This window comes from Ammospiza nelsoni, chromosome 1 (assembly GCF_027579445.1).
Source record: "Ammospiza nelsoni isolate bAmmNel1 chromosome 1, bAmmNel1.pri, whole genome shotgun sequence".
NCBI classification, from domain to species: Eukaryota; Metazoa; Chordata; class Aves; order Passeriformes; family Passerellidae; genus Ammospiza; species Ammospiza nelsoni.
The window spans coordinates 37,709,505-37,729,303 of NC_080633.1; the positions used below are offsets into that span (position 1 = coordinate 37,709,505).

The 19,799-nt window shown below is 39.7% G+C and overlaps 1 protein-coding gene across 1 annotated transcript in view; it reads left to right on the forward strand.

The window, feature by feature from the left end:
- KAT2B (lysine acetyltransferase 2B) overlaps positions 1–19,799 on the forward strand; it is a 40,503-nt gene that overhangs the window by 1,711 nt on the left and 18,993 nt on the right. Inside the window, exons 2-6 of the mRNA XM_059466255.1 lie at positions 7,259–7,385; positions 12,809–12,954; positions 13,472–13,561; positions 15,279–15,460; positions 17,754–17,945. Of these exons, the coding sequence (XP_059322238.1) occupies positions 7,259–7,385; positions 12,809–12,954; positions 13,472–13,561; positions 15,279–15,460; positions 17,754–17,945 (737 nt within the window). The remainder of the gene's footprint in view (positions 1–7,258; positions 7,386–12,808; positions 12,955–13,471; positions 13,562–15,278; positions 15,461–17,753; positions 17,946–19,799) is intronic.

Here is a 19,799-nt window from a genome sequence, read left to right on the forward strand (position 1 = left end):
ATTGTTTTTTTCTTCCTTGGTTGGTGCTTTTTTTTAAAGTTTTCCTCTGATGCACCTCCAGAAGATGTTTTTGAGGGTAAAAGCCTTCTCCTGTAGTGCTCTGCCCCTCAGAGGTTGCTGTGCTATAGAGAAGCCTTGTCTCCTCTGAAACTCTTTGCTTTTTTGGGGGCTCACCAGCCTCTCTCTTGCAGGTGCTTTGTGGTAAGCACCATTTGGAGGGGAGGAGGGCACACTCTGGGCTGCTGGCAGCTCCTCTTTCCCTCTTGCAGGACTCTGGTGCCAGGGTACAGAGCAGGAACAGTTCCTGTTGTCAGTGCTCTGCTGCGTGTCCTTGCTGGCCCTTGTCTGTGACAAATCTTGGATGTGTGTCTTGGTACTGATAAATGGAGCAGGACCCATGGTCAGGGGGCTTCCCTCCTGCCAGGATGTAGGCACAGTTCCAGCACTAAACACTGCACTGTGTTCAGGTTAAAATTGCTGTTTGACTTCTCTACAGTGGCATCTACATACTCATAGCAAAAACAAGTAAGCAGGCTGGAAGCTTCTTGCAAGCTTCTATGAGATAAGGTGGGAAGGATGGTGCACGGTGGAAGAACGTTTTATTTTTTCTCCTGAGCACCTGGCAGGCGCTTCAGAAGGACACATTTGGGCTTGTAACATTGCTGGAAACTGTAGCCTGGAGAAGCTGGTTTGCCAGCTGTAGCAGTGCAGTATGTAACTTTAAACTTTTTCTTACTTTGGGTTGCAACTTCTCTTTCATTGATTTTGCATTTGTGTGTGTGAGTGCAAAAGAGTGAGAGGAGGCAAACACTCACACCATCTCCAAAGGGGACATCTGTTCTCATTCAACTAGTGACTGTACATGGATCTTATGTAAATCTACATGGAGCTGTGCAAGTTGGAGTGCTAAAATATGTAACAGCATCCTTAACGCCAGTCACCTTCTCCCACAGGAGTTTCATTGCAAAATTCAGCACGCAGAATTCATTAGGAGCTCAGCCTCAGGCATGTTTGGAGTAACAGCCAGGGAGCACCTGTCTGCTAGGGATAAAGTCAGAGCACAAGCAGGTGGAGAGGTCAGTGACAGTGCAGAGGGTGAGACTCAGAGCAGAAATGCTGAGCAAAGAGTAAAAGGCGCTGCTCTGGAGCAGGGTGCTTGGTCCTCAGGAAGGATCTCCTGGTCCCTTTCTACAACCCACCCCTTTTCATCATGGGAAACATGGATAAAGACTGCTGGTAAATACATACTTGGTGTGCGCGTATCCTGAGCAGAATGAGCCTGAAATTTAGGGAGCTGAGACTATACAAATGTGGAGTTTGGGTTTTTTCCTGATAAAAGAACTGGACCAGGAGAGTTGTAGCTGTTGGGCTGCTCCACTTGTCTTGCTCCTGTGTGAGAAAAGTCTGGGTGGAAGGCACAGAACAGGCTCTTCTTATAAAAAACCTTCTTAACAGCCTGAGTCTGAAGGAGGAGGGTGGCATTCTGAACAAGATATATGAAAGGAGTTGGTACAGTTTTCATGACTTTTGGAGGTACACAGTAGTGCTGTGTGCTGTGAGGGGTTTTGTATTTGGCACTTGCTGTGTCTGTTGTGTATGAATGGCTGCATACATCGTTTTGGTTTTGTCCACTGTGAAATTGAGCATTAGGCATGTGAGCTTGCAGCATTTTATATAAAAGCAGCACTGTGTGACTTACACACATAAATATATTTAATGAAGATGTAGGAGGAAGCCTCCTCTGCATTTTTTCCCCCCTATTGGTTTACAATATGTGAAAATACAACTCTCCTGTCTCACTGGGAGCTTTTTTTTTGTAAACAAGGTGAAATATGAACTATTTTAGTACACCAAGTTTTCTGTAAACTAGTTTAGTTTTCATTATACATGTCTTACAGTAATGCCTTGGTGTTTACAGATATAATTAGAACCCAGTAGTCTAAAGCACGTGCACAAAGAATAATGCCTCCTTGAAGAAAACCTTTTTGCTTTAGATAAGCACAGTAGACAGAGTGAGAAGGGCTATGGTGAGATGACTTGGCCAAGGCCCTGCAGCAGGTGAGCAATGGGCAGATGTGGAAGTACAATCCCAGCCCCAGGCTCCAGACCAGCTGCTGATCCTTTCTGGAAGCATTTCTTCATTTCTTCCCACTTCTCATTCTAGAATGGCCTCTAGTTTTCCCACACATAAAAAAAAAAAAAAAAAAAAAAAAAAAAAGTTCATAAGGTAAACTTGTACCACCTTTTCCATAAGAAAATATTTTATTTCCTGATTTTTATAAGGCAGATTAAGAGGAGGCCAATTTGGCCACATTACTGCTGGGTTTTTTATACTGAGAGTACAGCTCCTTGAAGCTCAACTTGAAATGTGTTGTTTTCTGCAGAAGTGTTTAGGAGACAAAGAAGTCATCTAAAGCTTTCTTATCACTCTCATTGTGGAGTGAATCTGTTTTATAATGTCTTACAGGGCCAATTAAAGCATCTTCTTTAAATAGGAAATTACCATTAACTTTACAAGCTAGGAACTTGTTGCTTATTATTAATAAAAGCTTTATATGGTAGCCTACTTCTCTTCTGTAATGATTTAAGGAAAGTACAGGGAATAAAATAATTGGATCAATCAATAAATTAAGAACGTGCCCTTTAAGCTGCCCATTAAACTCCTTATTTTGTATTGTTTAAGTTAAATGGGTCAGCTAATTTCCTGATTCATATGAGTGGCTTTTTGAGTAGTGTCCAGCTGCCTGCTTCTTGGGTACTGGACATATGAGTAGGAAAAATATATTATTTAAATTCATCAGTGTGTTTATTATAATTTATGTGATACTCTTTGATAAAGTTATCATTTTGAGCTTGCTGCCAGCACGAAAAAGCTTATAGGGTATTTCACTCAGCTTTTGTGTTGGGAGGAAGATGTTTTCTAGAGCAATTATACTTGCTGGAAATAGAGAAGATCTGTAATGTTTGTGCATAATCTGTTGAGCCTGTTTTGCATCTCAATTACCAAACAGGGTAACCTGTATGATTTTTAGCTGGAAAGAAAAATCCTGCACAACAGCTATTTGAAGCTCAGATTTGGAATTGTTGGGGTCTTTTTCCTTATAATTAAGTTAGCTTGAAGTTTGCGCATTCACTATCCAAAAGGGGGAGGGATATTTTACTCAATAGGTTATTGTAACTTTCATATTTATTCTTATTTGCAGAGCTGAAACTCATCTAAAAGGGGCTGAGATATGTACAATATTGTAACTTTCAGGTGCTTCCTTTTTTAATACAGTACTGACAGTTTGTGTTAAAATGTGCTGTGTTTTTTCATGGTCTATTCCTATCAGTGCATTCTTATTCAATATTCTAAGGGAAATGATCACTTTAGTTTTCCTAGAGATATAGTTTTCACTGCCCAGAGCTACTGGACAGTTTGATTTCTCCCATTGTAACACTCCACCAAACATGGAAGGAGTTAAAAAGAAAATTGAAATTGTGTCACGCAGTGCAAAATGTACATAATTTCTGCATTTTTTTTTGCTTGTTTTGTGGTTGGCTTCTTTTGTTTGTTTGTTTGCGGGGGGGGGGGGGAAGGCAATAGCATGTAGTTGTTGTGTTTTGTTTTATTGCACTCCTCCAATTTAATTAAAAACCACCAATGAAGGTGTGGTGTTCATGATCATGCAAAGAGGATGGTCATTATTTTTCAGGCCTCATTAGGGCACAAGTTCTACAGGGGATTTATCAGAGCTCTGCAGATGTCCCAGAAACCAGGGCTTCAAGGAGTGGATGTGCTACTGCAAATACTTTTCCTTCCTTCCCTCAAAACTGTTTTGATCTTACATTAAGTTTTTGCAGAGGTGAAGTCATACTTTATTTTCTAATGAAAAGCAGATGAGTGACATTAAAAAAAAAAAAAAAGGAAGAAAGTAAAAAGCTGAAGATAGTCAAAGAAAGGATTGAATGAGCAAAATGCTGCGGAACATTTAAAACAACTCAGCAATTTAAGCCACTGAGGAATGCACATTGCATATTCACTGCAAAATACTTGCACTGTCAACATCTACAATAAATGCTAAGTTTTAAAGAGGACCTTTTTAGGTTCTGTTTTGCCTTGGTTAACAGAACATTAATGCTGATTCTGGTATTTTATTGAGATTAACCAAAAAAACCCCACCCTAGTGGTTGATTGGTTAAGGTCTCAAGAATAATTTGAACAATACCAATTAACAGCTGTTGCAAAAAGATCTGTAGGGGAAATACCAGCAAGAGCAGAAAAAAATTTGTCATCGAGCATGCTGGTTTTGTTCTTCTGTGGGTGGGTTGATATTTATTTTTGTCAGTTTAACTGAGCTGTTATCACGATTCGTGCATCTGTTTGCATCTTTGCTGTTAATTATGGTGTGGCACTAAAGTTTGCATAGTTACTCACTGTTTATGGTTTTTTGGCTTGATAGTAAACATTGTTTGGTGAGCTTCTGTGACATACTGCTTCCGCTCAGAGGAAAAAATAATCTCAAAAAGCTTGTGCCTATTTTTAAGAGGGAGCTCTGGATATGCTTCATTGTGGCATGATTTAAGGCAATAAATAATAAGCATGGTGATATGTCAGTAATTTACAGCGCTGAACATTTGTCCAGACAGCTGCATGGGAAGGGTCAAATCTTACTTCCCTAAAACAATATTCAATCTTTTTTTTTGTTTGACAACTCCTTCAAAATTGTTCCTTGCATTTTCTTTGTCAATAATCTCATATTCAGACTTTTTTTGTTGACAGTTTCTGTAGCCTTATGTTAAATGCAAAAACTTTCATGGGAACATTGCCTTTCTCACAAAACAAATGTGCACAGTTTATTTGGCATTGGTTTTGCATTGGAAGCTAGTTGAAAATTAGGGGTTTGTGTCATCTCCCAGGTGTCCAGAGTCCTTGCAGTGGGGCAGTTTGTGCTTCACAGGTATCCCCCAATCTCTGATCCCTCAAGTCCATTTAGCTTGGAGGGCCTGCAGGGTTGGATGCAAACACAACTGGCTCAATGCCTGTGAAACTGCAAGAGACGGCTTCTGCCATAAAATTACACTTCAGTTCTCTGCCAATCACATTACTCACAGAAAACACGATAGGAAAAGAACATAAACTTCACCATAAATCTTCTCAGATTGCGTTTTATGAGACTTAGAAAAAAAAATTTGTTTTCATCTTCCCCTCATTTCATCCTGAAGCCTCGCTGATTTCACTTTATAAATGCACGGGTTGGCAGGCGGTGTGCACCCACTCAGGGAGTTTGGAGAGCCAGGAGGTTCAGGCCATGCAGGCTGTCCCTTTTTCAAGGGAAATAATGCAGAGATGGTTTTGCTGGGCACTTGCAGGTGGATCTCTGAGTCACCCCGGTGCCGGCAGAAAACTCACAGCCCTTGGTGCCAGCCAGACTGCCCCAGGACAGGCCGTGGCACCCAGGGCCAGGAGCCCAGCTGGGTAAATGCTTAAGCCTCAGAGATGGTAAAAACATCATGTGGTGCTCAGCAAACTGCAGGCAGCAGTTTTCTTGGTTCTCAGGTTACTGAATATTGAAACGAGTTTAAAAGAACAATTTACCAGCCATTTACAAAGCTGTCAGTGCTAGGAGCTGTCAAGCTGTGATCCTTTCTGCTTCTCCTGTGTTCTTCTTCCTTACGTAGGATGAGATTTGGAAACTTAAAAGGAAAATGAAATAGGTTCCTGAAATAGATCACACTAAATGCATGCAGAATCAGTTTTGAAAAATGATACATTAGTGCTGCATATATTACCATCACAATTTTTCCTACTAAGATTGTTTCAGCCATAAATATTATGCAGCAATTGGCATACTTTCCTCACTGAGGTCTCGGCAGTGCAGTTTCATGAGTATCTTTTTACAACCTGGTGCACAGATATCTCTGAAGAGTAGAAAAGCAGGCTTTCTTTCCAATTAGATCTTCAAATAGGAGTACTAATGATGTTAGAATAACCAAGTTCTTTTGGGTGTGCAAGAAGAAAATCCCCTCCTGTGAAGCTGCTCTTTAAATAACTGGAATTGGTACTTTGATCTTCTGAATGATTTGAGACACGATTACCGAAGTCACAACCTCTCCCTTCGTGGTCTTCACTTTGAGCTGCATTCTCTTGCTGGTTGTTTCACACTCAGTGAGTGTAAGTAAACTTCCTAGGGAAAGCAGCAGGTTGCAGTGGAAGTGTCACTGTCTTTGGCATCTGTTGCTTCAGTAGCCAAGCATTCCTCGCCTTAAACAGCCTTCTCCAATAGTGCATGTATTGCTTGGCTATTTCAGCATTAGTTAGCCCTGCCTGGGTTGACATGGGCTTGGTTTCAGCTGTGTGAGATTCCTTGGTGCCAGTGCAGCTGATGAGGCAGTGACAAACATGCTGCCTGTTGGGTGACCTGTTTATGTTTAAATAATTAAATCTGTCTCGGTGGCAGTGATATAAATGAGAGCAAGCTCCTGGTACTAAGCAATTTCAGCTTTTATTATATGAAAAATAAAGGCCTAAAGCAAGGGGGCCCGCAGGCCAAGCAGGAGCGGTCCCGTTGAGGATGCTGCAGCGCCGGCGCTGGGTTCTGTCTTGAGCAGCGATGTCCCCGATGTCCCAGGTGGAGAGGCACTGGGTCACAAGCCCCTTTTTATCCTGTTTTATGTCGCTTTGGATCGGTTTCTTTTTGGATTCTTCATTTGCATGAAGGTTTAAGGTGCTTGATTGGCCCATTACAGTTCTGTCCAGGCTGGCTCGTTTCACTTGGGGGTGGTGCACTTTCGTTCGGTGTATGATGGTACGTTGAGTGCCCTATGTCTTAAAAGTACTCTTTTAACCCCTTTTACAATATAATAGCCAAACTAACAGAACATGCTAATGATCTATCAGTGATTTTACAGCAGTTTCTAACCTATCTTTAACAGCAGGATCTGCAAATGTTAGTTTACTAGTAAATATTTGAATACTTTTTTCAGTGGAGTGAGGGCTGTCTGTAAAAGAGCTGGGCAGGGTTGGTTATGAATTCTGTGTTAATTGCTCTGTTTGGGGTACTATTCTGTTTCTGATAATTTCCAGAAAAGAAGGAAATAAGTAATGTGGTAGATAAAAATGCTAATGAAACAACAGCAAAACTCCCTGAGTCCCCTCTTCTCATCCTCCCCCTCCAAAAAAAAATTAAAAAAAAAATTATTGCTTTTGAAATAACACAGTTCCAGCAAGTTCCTGTGTTCTGTGGCATTGATCGATATCCCTTTGCTTTGATTTCAGGCTGAGGAGTCCTGTAAATGCAATGGCTGGAAGAACCCGAACCCGCCTCCCACGCCGCCGCGGGCCGAGCTGCAGCAGGCAGCGGTGAGCCTGGCCGAGCCCTGCCGCAGCTGCAGCCACGCGCTGGGTGAGCTGCTTCTTCTTCTTCTTCTTCTTCTTCTTCTTCTTCTTCTTCTTCTTCTTCTTCTTCTTCTTCTTCTTCTTCCTCCTCCTCCTCCTCTTCCCGCGCTCCGGGCACCTGAGCCCCAACATTTCATGTCAAGGCCTAGAAATGGGAGTTACAATTAAGCGTAAATGTCAATAGCTTCGATTGGAATATGTTCGATATTTTAAAAATATGGTTAATGTGGAAATAATCCTAAAGTTAGTTTTAAAGAAATACAGCTAAGTTGCAACTCCTAACCTTCAAAAGTTGTTGAAGTGCAAAAGCACCATTAAGCTACCTGCCACAATTTTAATACTTTGTGTTACATATGCCTTAACCTTACACAGCTCTATCTGCCTTTGTTACAAGGTGAATGACTCTTTCCTGTAGGCTGTATTATGTTTCCTTACTTTAGAACAAAGTATAAAATATTCTTGAGCATCACTAAAACAGGTAATCCTACCTGCAAAAAGAGCTGTGTCTTTTCTGAGTCACAGAAAATAAAACTAGGTTTGTACATCTTAGCCTGGTCTGAGTTATTGTGCAGACAGCTTGCAAATCTTGGAAGTAACTGCTCAAAGTCCACTGTTAAGTGCTGTTGTGGTTTTTGGTTTTGTTTTTCAGACTTAGAATAAATAACAATTTGTTACCCACATAGCCTGAAAAACAGTGCTGAATCACTGTATTATTATTTTAAGAATTTATACTTATCCAAAATAAAAGCTGACGGCTGTTTCTGCATATATCAGAATCACAGTTTGAGTTGGGAGGGACCTTTTAATGATCATGTAGTCCAGCCCCTCTAGAGTCAGCAGGGATGCTTTCTGTTAGATCACATTGCTCTGAGCCCCAGCCAGCTCTAACTTGGATGTTTCCAGGGATGGGGCATCCATCACCTCTCTGGGCTACTTGTTCTGGTATTCCACGACCCTCAAAGTAAAAAAAAACCTTTTTCTGAAATCTAATCTGAACCACTCTAAAGCCACCACCCCTTGTTCTGTCACTACATGTCCTTGGAAAAGACCCCCTTTGGCTTTCTTGGGGCCACCTCTGGGTCCTGGAAGGCTCCCTTAAGATCTCCCTGGAGCCTTCTCCAGTCTGAACAACCCCACACTCTCAGCCTGACTTCATAGGAGAGGTGCTCCAGCCCTCAGATCACCTTCATTGCCCTCCTCTCAACTTGCTCCGTCATAGATCCACATCCTTCTTAGCAAACACAGAATAAAAATTCAGCTAAAATAAAATTCAGAACTAATTTGAAAGAACCACTTAATATTTAATTTTTGTTGCTGCCCAAAACTTAGGACAATGAAATGGAAAAAAAAAAAGAGAAATTTAAAACTTTCACAATAGACAATTGATTATTTTACTTTAGAAAAAGATATTGCACTTTGAATTGAATACTTTTTCTTTTTTCTTTTTTTTTTTTTTTTTTTTTTTTTTTTTGCATGGGATTTATTTCTGTTTTTTCCCTCCTCTTTTTATGGTCTCATTACATGTCATTTATTTCTAGGCTTTTCAGTAGGATTTTTTCCTGGTATTCCAAATCTCTGGGTTTGCTTTCAGGAGAAGATTAACAAATGCATAGTATCACAGAAAATTCAGTCACTTTAGCCAAGTTAGTTTCAATTTTTCATCACAGAGCTTCTCTGTGCTGCTTCTGTTTGTGCAATTAGGGTGGCTTATGTTACCTGTCCCTTTCAATCCTGGCCTTTGAAGAAAGACCTATTTCTTTCTTTTTTTTTTTTTTTTAAGTTGCAAGATGTGCCTGTCAGTTCTTTGCTTTTCAGCAGAATTTATGGATGCTTTGTATTTTGTAGAAAAAACTCAGCTCTTCTAAAAGCTGGACCTAGTTTTGGTGTATTAAATATTATTAAATCATTCTTTAGCCAGGGAACCAGGAAAAACCAGAACTGTAAAACCAGCAAAAGTACTCTATGAAGAAACTGTACTTTTATTTACTGTTTATTGGAGTTTTTTTAGAAAATACTTCTTCTGACTGCAGCTAATGAGGAAGATGTTTCATTTAAAATAACTCAAATGAGTTGCTGTGTGCTTCCTCATACTACTGGAAAAATATGTCTTTCAGCTGTGTTTTCCAAGATAATTTTCCTTTTCATCTCTTCTAAATTAGTGTGTTAGTGTGAAAGAATACTTTCAGCTATTCTGCTGAATACCTTTAAAACGAGATTTACCACAAGGTGTGTGGGTTTCACATTAGCTGTGCTGCTTTTCTTTCTCAGAAAGCCATTGAAGTAGCAATGTGGATATGTGCTGCTTAAAGCTGTACATGATGTAAAAATGTAGGATTTCTTTTTTTTTTCTTTTTTTTTCTCTTTTTTTTTTCTTTTCTGAATTTATTTATTTCATCCAGAGGTAATCCTACATACTATCTTGCTTGAGATGTCTCTTTTTGGGGGTGTTGTTTTATCTTCAAGCCAGTGCAGCTTTTGGTGCATAAATCTATTTGATTGTGTGTATTATTGTCTACTTATCTACAACATAATAGATTCATATCTTTTTGATGCTCAGCCCCACAGTTTGGCTCAATGTGGTTGTTTTAATGAATATTTCTTTTATTTGGATGATATATTTTCTGGCACTGTGGCTGGATTAGATGCTGGGAGTAGTCACTGTCCACCAGCCACAAGACCAGGTGTTGCATGGTCAGAGACTCTTTTCTATTTTATTATTTCTCCTGTTTTGCAGGGTGCATTTTTAAATTGATAAATGCTGTTAGTCTTGAATCACTTTTAAAACTAGATAATTAATGTGCTAATACACCTTATATGCATTCAGTCTCTTTTTTTTTTTCCCTATCACTGTCTTTGGTTCCTGCTGTTGTTGGTTTCTCTGGGTCTGTATTGAAGGCACTTGAGACAGTAGTTCATGTTTGGACTCAAGTGTTTATTATTTCTTATCAGTAAAACAGTCTCACTACTGTGAGATTGGCAGCTTTTCATTAGAAGGCACAAAATGGCCAACAATCTCTTGTTCCAAAGTCTTTTAAGACTAAACTGACGCCTAGATTACTTTCCCTTTTAACCCAATAAGTGATCCCAAAGAGCCTGAAAAACAGACTTTTCTGCCCAATAACAAAATGCCACCCAAACCCACGAAGAAGAAGGAAGAAGAAGCATGAAGAAGAAACCCAGGACGACACGCTGTGCCTTCCATCTTGCTTCCATCCAGAACATACTAAAAATCCCAAAACCTAAATTTCTCACCAAGTGATACGCCTACACTACTCTCTGTAATCTATTTCACACTTTTGTGGATTCCAGTCTATCTTGAAGTCTCGGAAAATTTCTCCATGAATGAGGGTAAAAGTCAGTGCTCCCCTGGGGATCATGGCACCCCAGAGCAGACAGAGAAATATTCCCACTGCCCTGGGTTTCCACGTGCTGTGCACCTTCACACAGCATATTTGGGTATTTCTTGGTTGTAGTGTTTTGAGATAGGCTGGACACATTCCTTGTTAATCTGTGTTTTCACTGTTCCTAATTTGTGCACTCCAGTGCTTGCTTGCTGAAGTTGCAGGTCTTCCCGTCACTGAGCCTGGTTCTTTCTGCTTGCTTTTCTGTGCATGCCCTAGCAACCGATACATGAGATATATTTAATTTTTTTTTCAGGCAGAGCAGCAACTGAGAAAAGGTGTACCAGTTGGGCAGTGCATGTGATTGGGACTTGTAACTCTAGTCAAGAGTGATGCAGTATTTGATGTCGGTGTACTAAAGCTTTATTTTTAATAAACCACTTACTAACAGCCACAGAGTTTGGGAATGGGCAGTGAACATCTGAATAAAGATAGTTTGTTGGCCTGGTGTATAAACATTGGTGTCCCTTTGGCAAACAGATGCTGGTAATACACTTAACGTTTGGATTCACGGCATAGGTAATAATTCTCTATTTTAATAAAATGTTTAAACACCACTAAGTAGTCAAGGTTCAGTATTGTTATGGAAACTGCATAGAAAGAGCTTCTTATGCTGATGTTTTATTCATTTGTTGAAGGCAAGGTTTCTTTGGTATGTTATCAGTTTCTAATGCAAAGCTCTCTAGAAGGATATTTATTACTTGCAAATGATCAAGACAGACTGCTGGGGGTATTAACCCTTCATACCTCTCTTAAAGACAGAAGTTAAATGATTTTATTCTGCCCAGAATATTTATCCTCAAAGGAAGCTTATGATGGCCATGTGCCTGAGACACTATATTATAAATTTTCATTTAAGTGGAAACAGTTGCTGTCATATTTTTAAGGTTCTGCATTACAGTGTACTTTGTACTTGAAACCAAATAAAAGTATTGAATTTAAACATTTTGGTATCACACTAAACTTCTCAAAACAAACCATCTTTGCTGCATGGCAAATAAATGCGATCGTTTTCAAGTCAAGTGTTATTTTTCCTCACCAGCTCCCCAACTAAAGAGTCAGATTTCCATTGAAAAAATATGTTTATCTTGAGAAGTAAATATAGATAAAATTTATTAAAATATAAAAAGCTAATATACCTGAAACTAAAAGTATTTTTCTCTTTCTTTGTAAGGATATTTTCTTGTATTTTCAGAGGAAAGGATAAGCATAACATCTACATTGGCCTGGAGTCAGCTAAAATCATTGCTTTTTGTAATGCAAATATCTTCTTTCTGGGAGTTGACTTTTTGTTTTACACTGCCTTCCTTCTTCCCAGGGCCAGTTCTTCAAACGAGCTCGAAATGAATGTCCCGTTTTACAGGGAAAACCTCAAGCTTTTGAACATTACAGATGTGGAACTGTATTTACCTTTGGAGATGATAAAAGGGAGTTTGTCACTTGGAAATGAACAAATGAGCACGTACAGTCTGCAAAATCTCTGTTAATATAGTGTGCACAAAGTACAGTTTGATCTTACATGATATGAAAGCAAGGGACTTAGCCAATAATGCCCAGTTTAAAACAAAAAGGCATTTTTTGGAACTGGATTTTTTTTTCATTCTTCCTGAAATAAGGTGCTGCTTACATCTGGATTACATAATTTATGGAAATTTTGGATTTATTTTCTTAAGTCAAGAAACCCTGTCTCAAATGCATAGCTCTAGGAGAAAAATGTATGTAGTTATATAGCGCAACATATTCATACAAGCAGGACTTGTGTAGTCAGCCTCAAGTGTTAACAGATGATGTGATTCCAAGCAGCTGCCATTCCTCTGCTGTGGAAGTTGCCACCCCTGGTCAACCTTTACAAACTGCTGTGATGTGACACAGGTTTCAGTTACCTCTGATAAGATGTGTTCTGTTTAAGTGGGTTATTACAGGGTCAATGCCTTTACAGTTAAGACTTAGGTGGAGATCTCCTGGGGTACAGTTGTGCTATGGGCCCTCTCAGTAGCCTTTTACAAATCTGGGTTTTTATTCTGTTTAGCTGCTCATGTTTCTCACCTGGAGAATGTGTCTGAAGAAGAAATGAACAGGCTCCTGGGGATTGTATTGGATGTGGAATATCTGTTCACCTGTGTCCACAAAGAAGAAGATGCAGACACCAAGCAAGTTTATTTCTACCTGTTCAAAGTAAGCTGAACTTGTGGAGTATCTTCTCAGATTTTTCACTTTCTCACATATAAGCCAATTTCATTGCCATTCAGGCATGCATTGACTTTATCTGCTGAGACAGTTTTTCTCTAGGATGATTCTCTACTGAGTAACTGTGGGCTGGATGTTCTGGTACTGGCAATGTACTGATTCTTACTCCAAAAAGCCATCCAGATGATTGAGGAACTGACCCTGAGTCCCATGTATAAATTGCAGCCTCCTTCCCTGACACACCAGGAAGAGTCAGTAGACATGAATGGTAACTTGGCTGCCTTCATTTCCTCAGAGGAGCCTTTTGTACACATTTCAAAGAAGGTGATTTCTTCACTAAACAGTGAAGTTTAGTAATTACAAATTCAGGTGATTAAACAAGCAGATATATATATATAGCCAGGAGAATTCCAACACTGCTCACAGTGTGTTGTGCCCTTGTGACTTCCATTGACTCTCTGTATGAAAATACACTAACTTTTAAAAATTTGTGTGTTTGTAACAGCTTTTGAGGAAGTGCATTTTGCAGATGGGAAAACCTGTAGTAGAAGGATCTTTGGAAAGTCCCCCATTTGAGAAACCTAGCATTGAACAGGTAAAGAGTCAAAATGTGGGTTTTGTTGGTGTGTGGTGGGTTTTTTTGTTGTTGTTTATTTACATATTTTAAAATCTTATTTTGGTAGGGGCTTGGAGGCTTTGCTTGTTTTGAGATTTTTTTTGTGGTTTGTTTTTGTAAATGTAAGCACTGGTTTTGAAAACATGGCATTTTTTAAGCACTTTGCAGATGTTTCTGTGTTCTGCTCAGGACCAAATAGGGGGCTATAGGAGATTGCTCTTGGTTCTCCTTTTAGTGTTTGTACAATAGTTACATTATTTGTATTCTATTTCTCGTCATTGGTCTTAGGCTTTAATGAAAGTGACTTTTTTTTGTGGGTTTAGAGAATTAACTTGAAATGCTACTTCTGTGTGGGCAGTTCTAATCTTTCTTTGTTTCAAGTGATGAAAAATTCTGTTGAAGTTTTGAAATCCAATATTAAAATGAAGCTTGCCTTCTGTATATCAAGAAAAATGTTGCAGTCCAATTCAGTGAGATCATAGCCTTCTCTTTCAAAGGGTACACAGGAAAAAAACAAAGCTGAAACCAAAGAATAATTGGCTTTTGTGACTCTCTGTAGATAAAGAACATATGACAAATTCAGTTTTTGGTTAAGCAAGCTCCTAAGAATGCACTCCTGGCAGAGAAGTGGGCCCATGAACTCCAGTGAGACTAGTGCAGAGGCTCACATACCTCCCTGAAACAGGAGCTCCATGTTTTCCCATCCCTGGATGAATGGGTGTTCTATTGTTAAGCAGGATAATTTAAATGTGAAGACTCTTACTTGTAGCAATTATTTCTTTGCAGCTCTCACTTATCATGTAGGAAGATCAAACCACTTTATTGCAGAATTTCTGAGAAGTCTTCACTCTAATTTCTCCTTTAGTTTGACTATAAACAAAAAATGTGTATGTAATCCCCCATGACTCCTAATCCTTAAAATACACTATTAAAAAGGTTTTGTACAATGCAATTTTTTGTCAATTTCTTCATAATGTTCAAGTTGCTTAAGAAAATAAAGCATAGAGATTAAAGGATAGTTCTTGTTACATCTTACTTTGAAATAATTTTCGCTATTAAAAAGACCAATATTTTCAATTCTGTTTTTGGCAGCTCAGCCACTCAGTCAAACAAATTATTTGCTAAGCCCCAGTATTATAATGGGCTTATAAAATATATGTGTTGCAGCGCTTTTAGTCACCCATTTTAATCATGTTCAGTAGATTTTTCTTCAAACTGGACAGTGTCCAAAGTGCAATGAGGAGACATGATTGTGAGGTATTAAGACTTCTTGAAGAAATAATGTGGTTTGTAGACCTAAACTTAAGTAGAATTTCATAAGCCCTAATCTATTATTGAAAAGTAGCTGGTGAGTTTTGAGGGTGATAGTTGATTTATGTATGGATTAAAGCCTACCAGAGCTTTCTCTGTTCCTTGACTTTGAGAAGGAAGGAAAAAAGGAATTTCTTCTTTTCCTTTCCATCAGCTGCTGAGGGCAGGTTAAAAATACCTGGATGTACCTCCTGCTGTGTACACAGGTACCAGCCTGTGGCATCTGCATGAGTAGCTGAGCAAGGAGCTCATGGTCTCCAATATTTCTTTTCTTTCCCATGCAATGCAAGTTCATGATAAACATAAAGTGAGGAATGTTTGGGGCTGCTTCTGTAAAATTTATGGCTAAATTATTAAACAGATTTTTTTTTTTTTACTTTTTAAGGGTGTGAATAATTTTGTGCAGTACAAATTTAGCCACTTACCCTCGAAGGAAAGGCAAACAATAGTGGAACTGGCTAAGATGTTTCTGAACCGCATTAACTACTGGCACCTGGAGACACCTTCTCAGCGAAGACTGAGATCACCCAATGATGATATTGCGGGGTATAAAGTGAATTATACCAGGTAATGCTGCTTCTGCTTGTTGGGAGACTTCCTTACAAACAGGGCATGTTCAAAATTCAGGAGTACATCAGTATCTTTATGCCATAGATGGACCTTGTGAATTCTTGCAGATGTGGATTTAACATGATGACCTAAGGGTTTTAGTGAGACTGTATCAGTTTCACATGCATCCTTGGGTCTTATCTCTAGAGCCTCTTACTCTACTTGCAGAGTAGAGGCTGGAACACTTGGAGAGAGTGTCCCAAGTGTTCCCATACTCCAAGAATGGGGAGTAGAGGCTGGAACATTTGTATCTAACAATGCCTCTGCAAGGTTTGTATTTGTCAAGTGCTCTCGGTCTTAATATTTGAGCCTCATGTAAGTTCCCTATTTATTATTCAACTTAAAAAAGAAAAAGAGAGAAGATAACATTTAACATTGTAAAGCATCACTGTTTGAAATCAAATCTTAGAGGAGTTGAAAAATCAAACTAATTTTGCAAGTGCTTGAACGCTAAATGGGGAACAGACATTACTAGGTTCCTTAAAATTACAGTTCTTGTTATGACCATTTAATGCATTGTTAGAATTTAAAGGAATAACTGAGTCGCTGGAGGATGAAGAGCTAGGATAAAAAAACGTCTCTATTTATTTTCTTTTTCTCACAGGAGTAGTGCAGTGCCTTTTTCAGTGAGCAGTTCAGTGAGAGCAGTTCAGGGTCCTGCAGGTCAGGCAGCAGGTAGTTAACCTCTGTCAGCACGCTGTTCTCAGGAACGCCCCGGACATCTCTGCTGGCCCAGGGTGAGCACCACCTTCTGGCTGCTTTCCTGGTGGCCTTTCCTCTCACACACCTCCTCTCCATGGGGGAGAGCAGCAGCAAACCTGGTGTGAGTTGAGACTCTGGCTGGTGACAGAGCAGACTGCTGTGCCTGACCTAGATGTGCTGTCACCATAAAGGACACTTGTAATTCTGGTGCTCCTAAGACCACGTTTGGTGGGAGTTTGACCTCCATTTGTTTGTGATAAGTGGGGTCAGCCAGGGGTGGTAGGAGTTAAATCTTATTAGGAATTGATAGATAATTGGTTCTGGTTGGTGGTTTTTTGTTGTTAGTTATTTTGTCACTTGTGTTTTCTCAAACTATCCCACCCACAGTCCCTAAGGTCCCCCCACGACCCAAAGTGCTCTTCCCACCAAATCTCACTTGTCCTTGTGAGCTTCTCTCCTCTGTGTTATCCAAGGCACTGCTCAGGTGCTGTTGGGCACCATGGGCACACCTGAATTTTTTGCAGTTCCAATTTCATTTGAGAACCCGAGGATTTGAATGAAACTTCATCAGAGTTTCACATGCATTCTTGTGTTTTGAGAGCTGTGCTTTATCAGCTAAGAACAGGGAGTACAAGTCTGTGAACAGCTCTATCTCACAAGTCTTTTGCAACACATGTTTGCAAAGATTAAGGCAAAAGAGTTTGGGAGAACATTTCGAGACAGGCTGTACTTTGGGTCTGGATGAGGAAATGTGTGCAAGATCCAGCACAGTATGTTTGCATCCAATTCCTAATATTTTCCTTTCATTGCTGGAGCTTTCATAGTGGTTGTGGTCTGATTCTGCTAAAGCTCCAGATTCCAATGACTGTTCACTTACACAGATATCAAAATCTTGTTTATAGAATTAACAGATATTGTGATGTACATAGGCAGCGTACTCCTGAGTTATCTCTTTGGTACCATAATCTCTTTTCCTAGAAGGGAAACATGACATGCTGTAATTTTCCTCAATGAAAAGTTTATTATGGATGGAGATACTGGTAATGAAAGAGTAACAAGGCAGGGTATGATGGGAAGAAGCCAACTGGTGGAAGACCAGGGCAGGAATCCAGTTGGATTGGGATGGAGCTAGTTAAAAGTGTCACTCATTTGGCCTCTATGTGGGGAAAGGTAAAAGTTTAGAGGGTAAAACAGGCTGTGCTGAGGGTCTTTGGAGTCAGAGGCAGGAGAAGTGTGAGGCTGAATGGATGAGCTGTGGAGAGAATCCCTGACATACCCATGAATTGTCTGTAATCTATGATTATTCTCTGGAACAAGACTACTTTGTGTAAACTAGACTGTAGAGAAAAATAAACTTAAAAGTACTTGGTTGTCATTTCTGTAAAAAACTGGGCAATATAAATGCTTAACTCTGTCCAGCCTTGTAGTGGAACTGATTTATACACTCATATAGCTCTCAGCTGCGCTGTAAATGATGTGGGTAGTGGTTTTATTGCATTAAGTCCTATGTTAGGTGGTGATAAGTATCTGGCTTTTTTCCTCTTTACAGGTGGCTTTGTTACTGCAATGTCCCTCAGTTTTGTGACAGTCTACCTCGGTATGAAACCACCCAGGTATTTGGTAGGACATTGCTTCGCTCTGTTTTTACTGTAATGAGACGACAACTGCTGGAGCAGGCCAGGCAGGAAAAGGACAAGCTTCCTCAAGAAAAACGAACACTAATCCTCACTCATTTTCCAAAGTAAGGGGTCACAGTGTGCCTGCATTCAAAGTTAACCAGCAACTTCATTGTGGAAAGGGAGAAATTACCTGCAGCTTAAAATAATTTATCTTTTTATTCAGTAGCAACTAGATACTGCAGTTTTCTTTACTGCCATAACTTAGATTAGTGTATTTTATATAGAAAATTGCTTGCTTTGTTTTGTCCTAGGGTTTACTTTATGAAAGTAAAAACATGAATATATATGGATATATATATGTGAAAATTTATAAAAATATGAATAAAAGGATTATTGGTATTGCTGAGGGATTGTACTGTTTGCCTGTTAGCAGGTATTGTAGGTCACTTACTTTCTTTTTCTGTAGTCCTTGGAAACAATGGACCTCCAGAAACGTGCTTGCATCTGCTTTGGTGATGGAGCATTAAAAAGGGGCAGTGTTGTACAGAGTTTATAAGAACTTCAGTTTAATTTAACATTGTAATAGTGAACAAAGTAGTCACCCCACCCCCAGAGGAGATGGGGTTATTAGAGAGGAGTCAGTATAAAACTGCATCATTGAATCCTAAACTGGTAAATTTCATACTGGGTATCTTTTCCAGTACTAGAATGTTGATGACAATCTCTCACAATAAAACAGCAATAATTACCTATAGCGGTATTGAAACATGCTCAACTTCGATAGTTATTAATTTCAAACACTTTTACTGGTGATAAAGAGGGGTAGTGATGATGACAGGATCATTCATTGTAATGAATTCCTGTTAAAATAGTGTATCACTTTAAATATATCCTTGTTTTACAAGGGTAGGATGGTTCTCCAAGTCATACTTTAAAAGCCTGTCCCTCCTAACAACAAATGAACTGAACCTACAGAAGACTGGTAGCACTGATGCTATCTATGCAAGCTACTGTGTTGTGCCAGAAGATAGGTTAGAGTTCAGGGGAATGAAAAACAACATGAACTTTCCTAAGCTGAGTAGAGCCGGGATTTGTCCTCCTATAATTGATAATTTATTTTACCACTTTGAAAAATATGTACAGTGTCTTTGGGGTAGAGTGGATACAGGCCCTGAAACAGATACAGAAAAGGACTTGACACCCCACTGATGCAAGGAGCAGATTTGTGGAGGAAGCAGGTGTGCATGTGCTCCTGTTTCCACTGCCTTTTAAAGCCTTTTGCAGTAATTTGAAAAGCATTACTAGTCACCATAATTCCTTTTGATATTCTGCTGGGGGAGAAAAAGACAAGTACTGTTTGCAGGTGATCTGTGGGAATATGAATAACATTTTATATCTTTCATGGGCCGTACTTATCTGAATCATTTGTCTTTCCTCTGGCATTGTTCTGAGTGAGCCCTGCAGAGGACGTGTGTCTCAGAGGATGGAGCCTGGCGTTGGCACAGGGCTCTCCTCTGCCCTGGGTCTCCTTTTGGGAAAAGGAGCACGCAGGGGTTGTGTCTGTGCATGCCTAGGAAGGAGTGGCTAATGGGGCTGAAGGCAGAGCCTCTGTGCTTCCTGGAATTGGAGCTTTGGCTAAAGTTGAATTTGTCCTTCTGCTCTGTCACAGATGGTCAGGTCACTGTTACACACTTTTTTAGCCATCATCAGCTGCACAGACAGCAGCAAACTCTGCACATTGCTTAGGTATGGCTGTCCTGTATGTACAGTATGAGAGTCTGACTGGATCCTGAAAATCCCCATCCTGTTCAAGGAAGTTTTGCTCAACAGTCCTGAACAGTTTCTATACATGTAGATGACTCCAGAGAGTAGCAACGTGTACAACAGCAATGAGCCATGTCAACTTCTGGTCTGAAAACCCCTTTTGTGCAATGTAGGGTAAGCAGCTGTCTTGCTGCTGGGAGGGAATTGTGTAT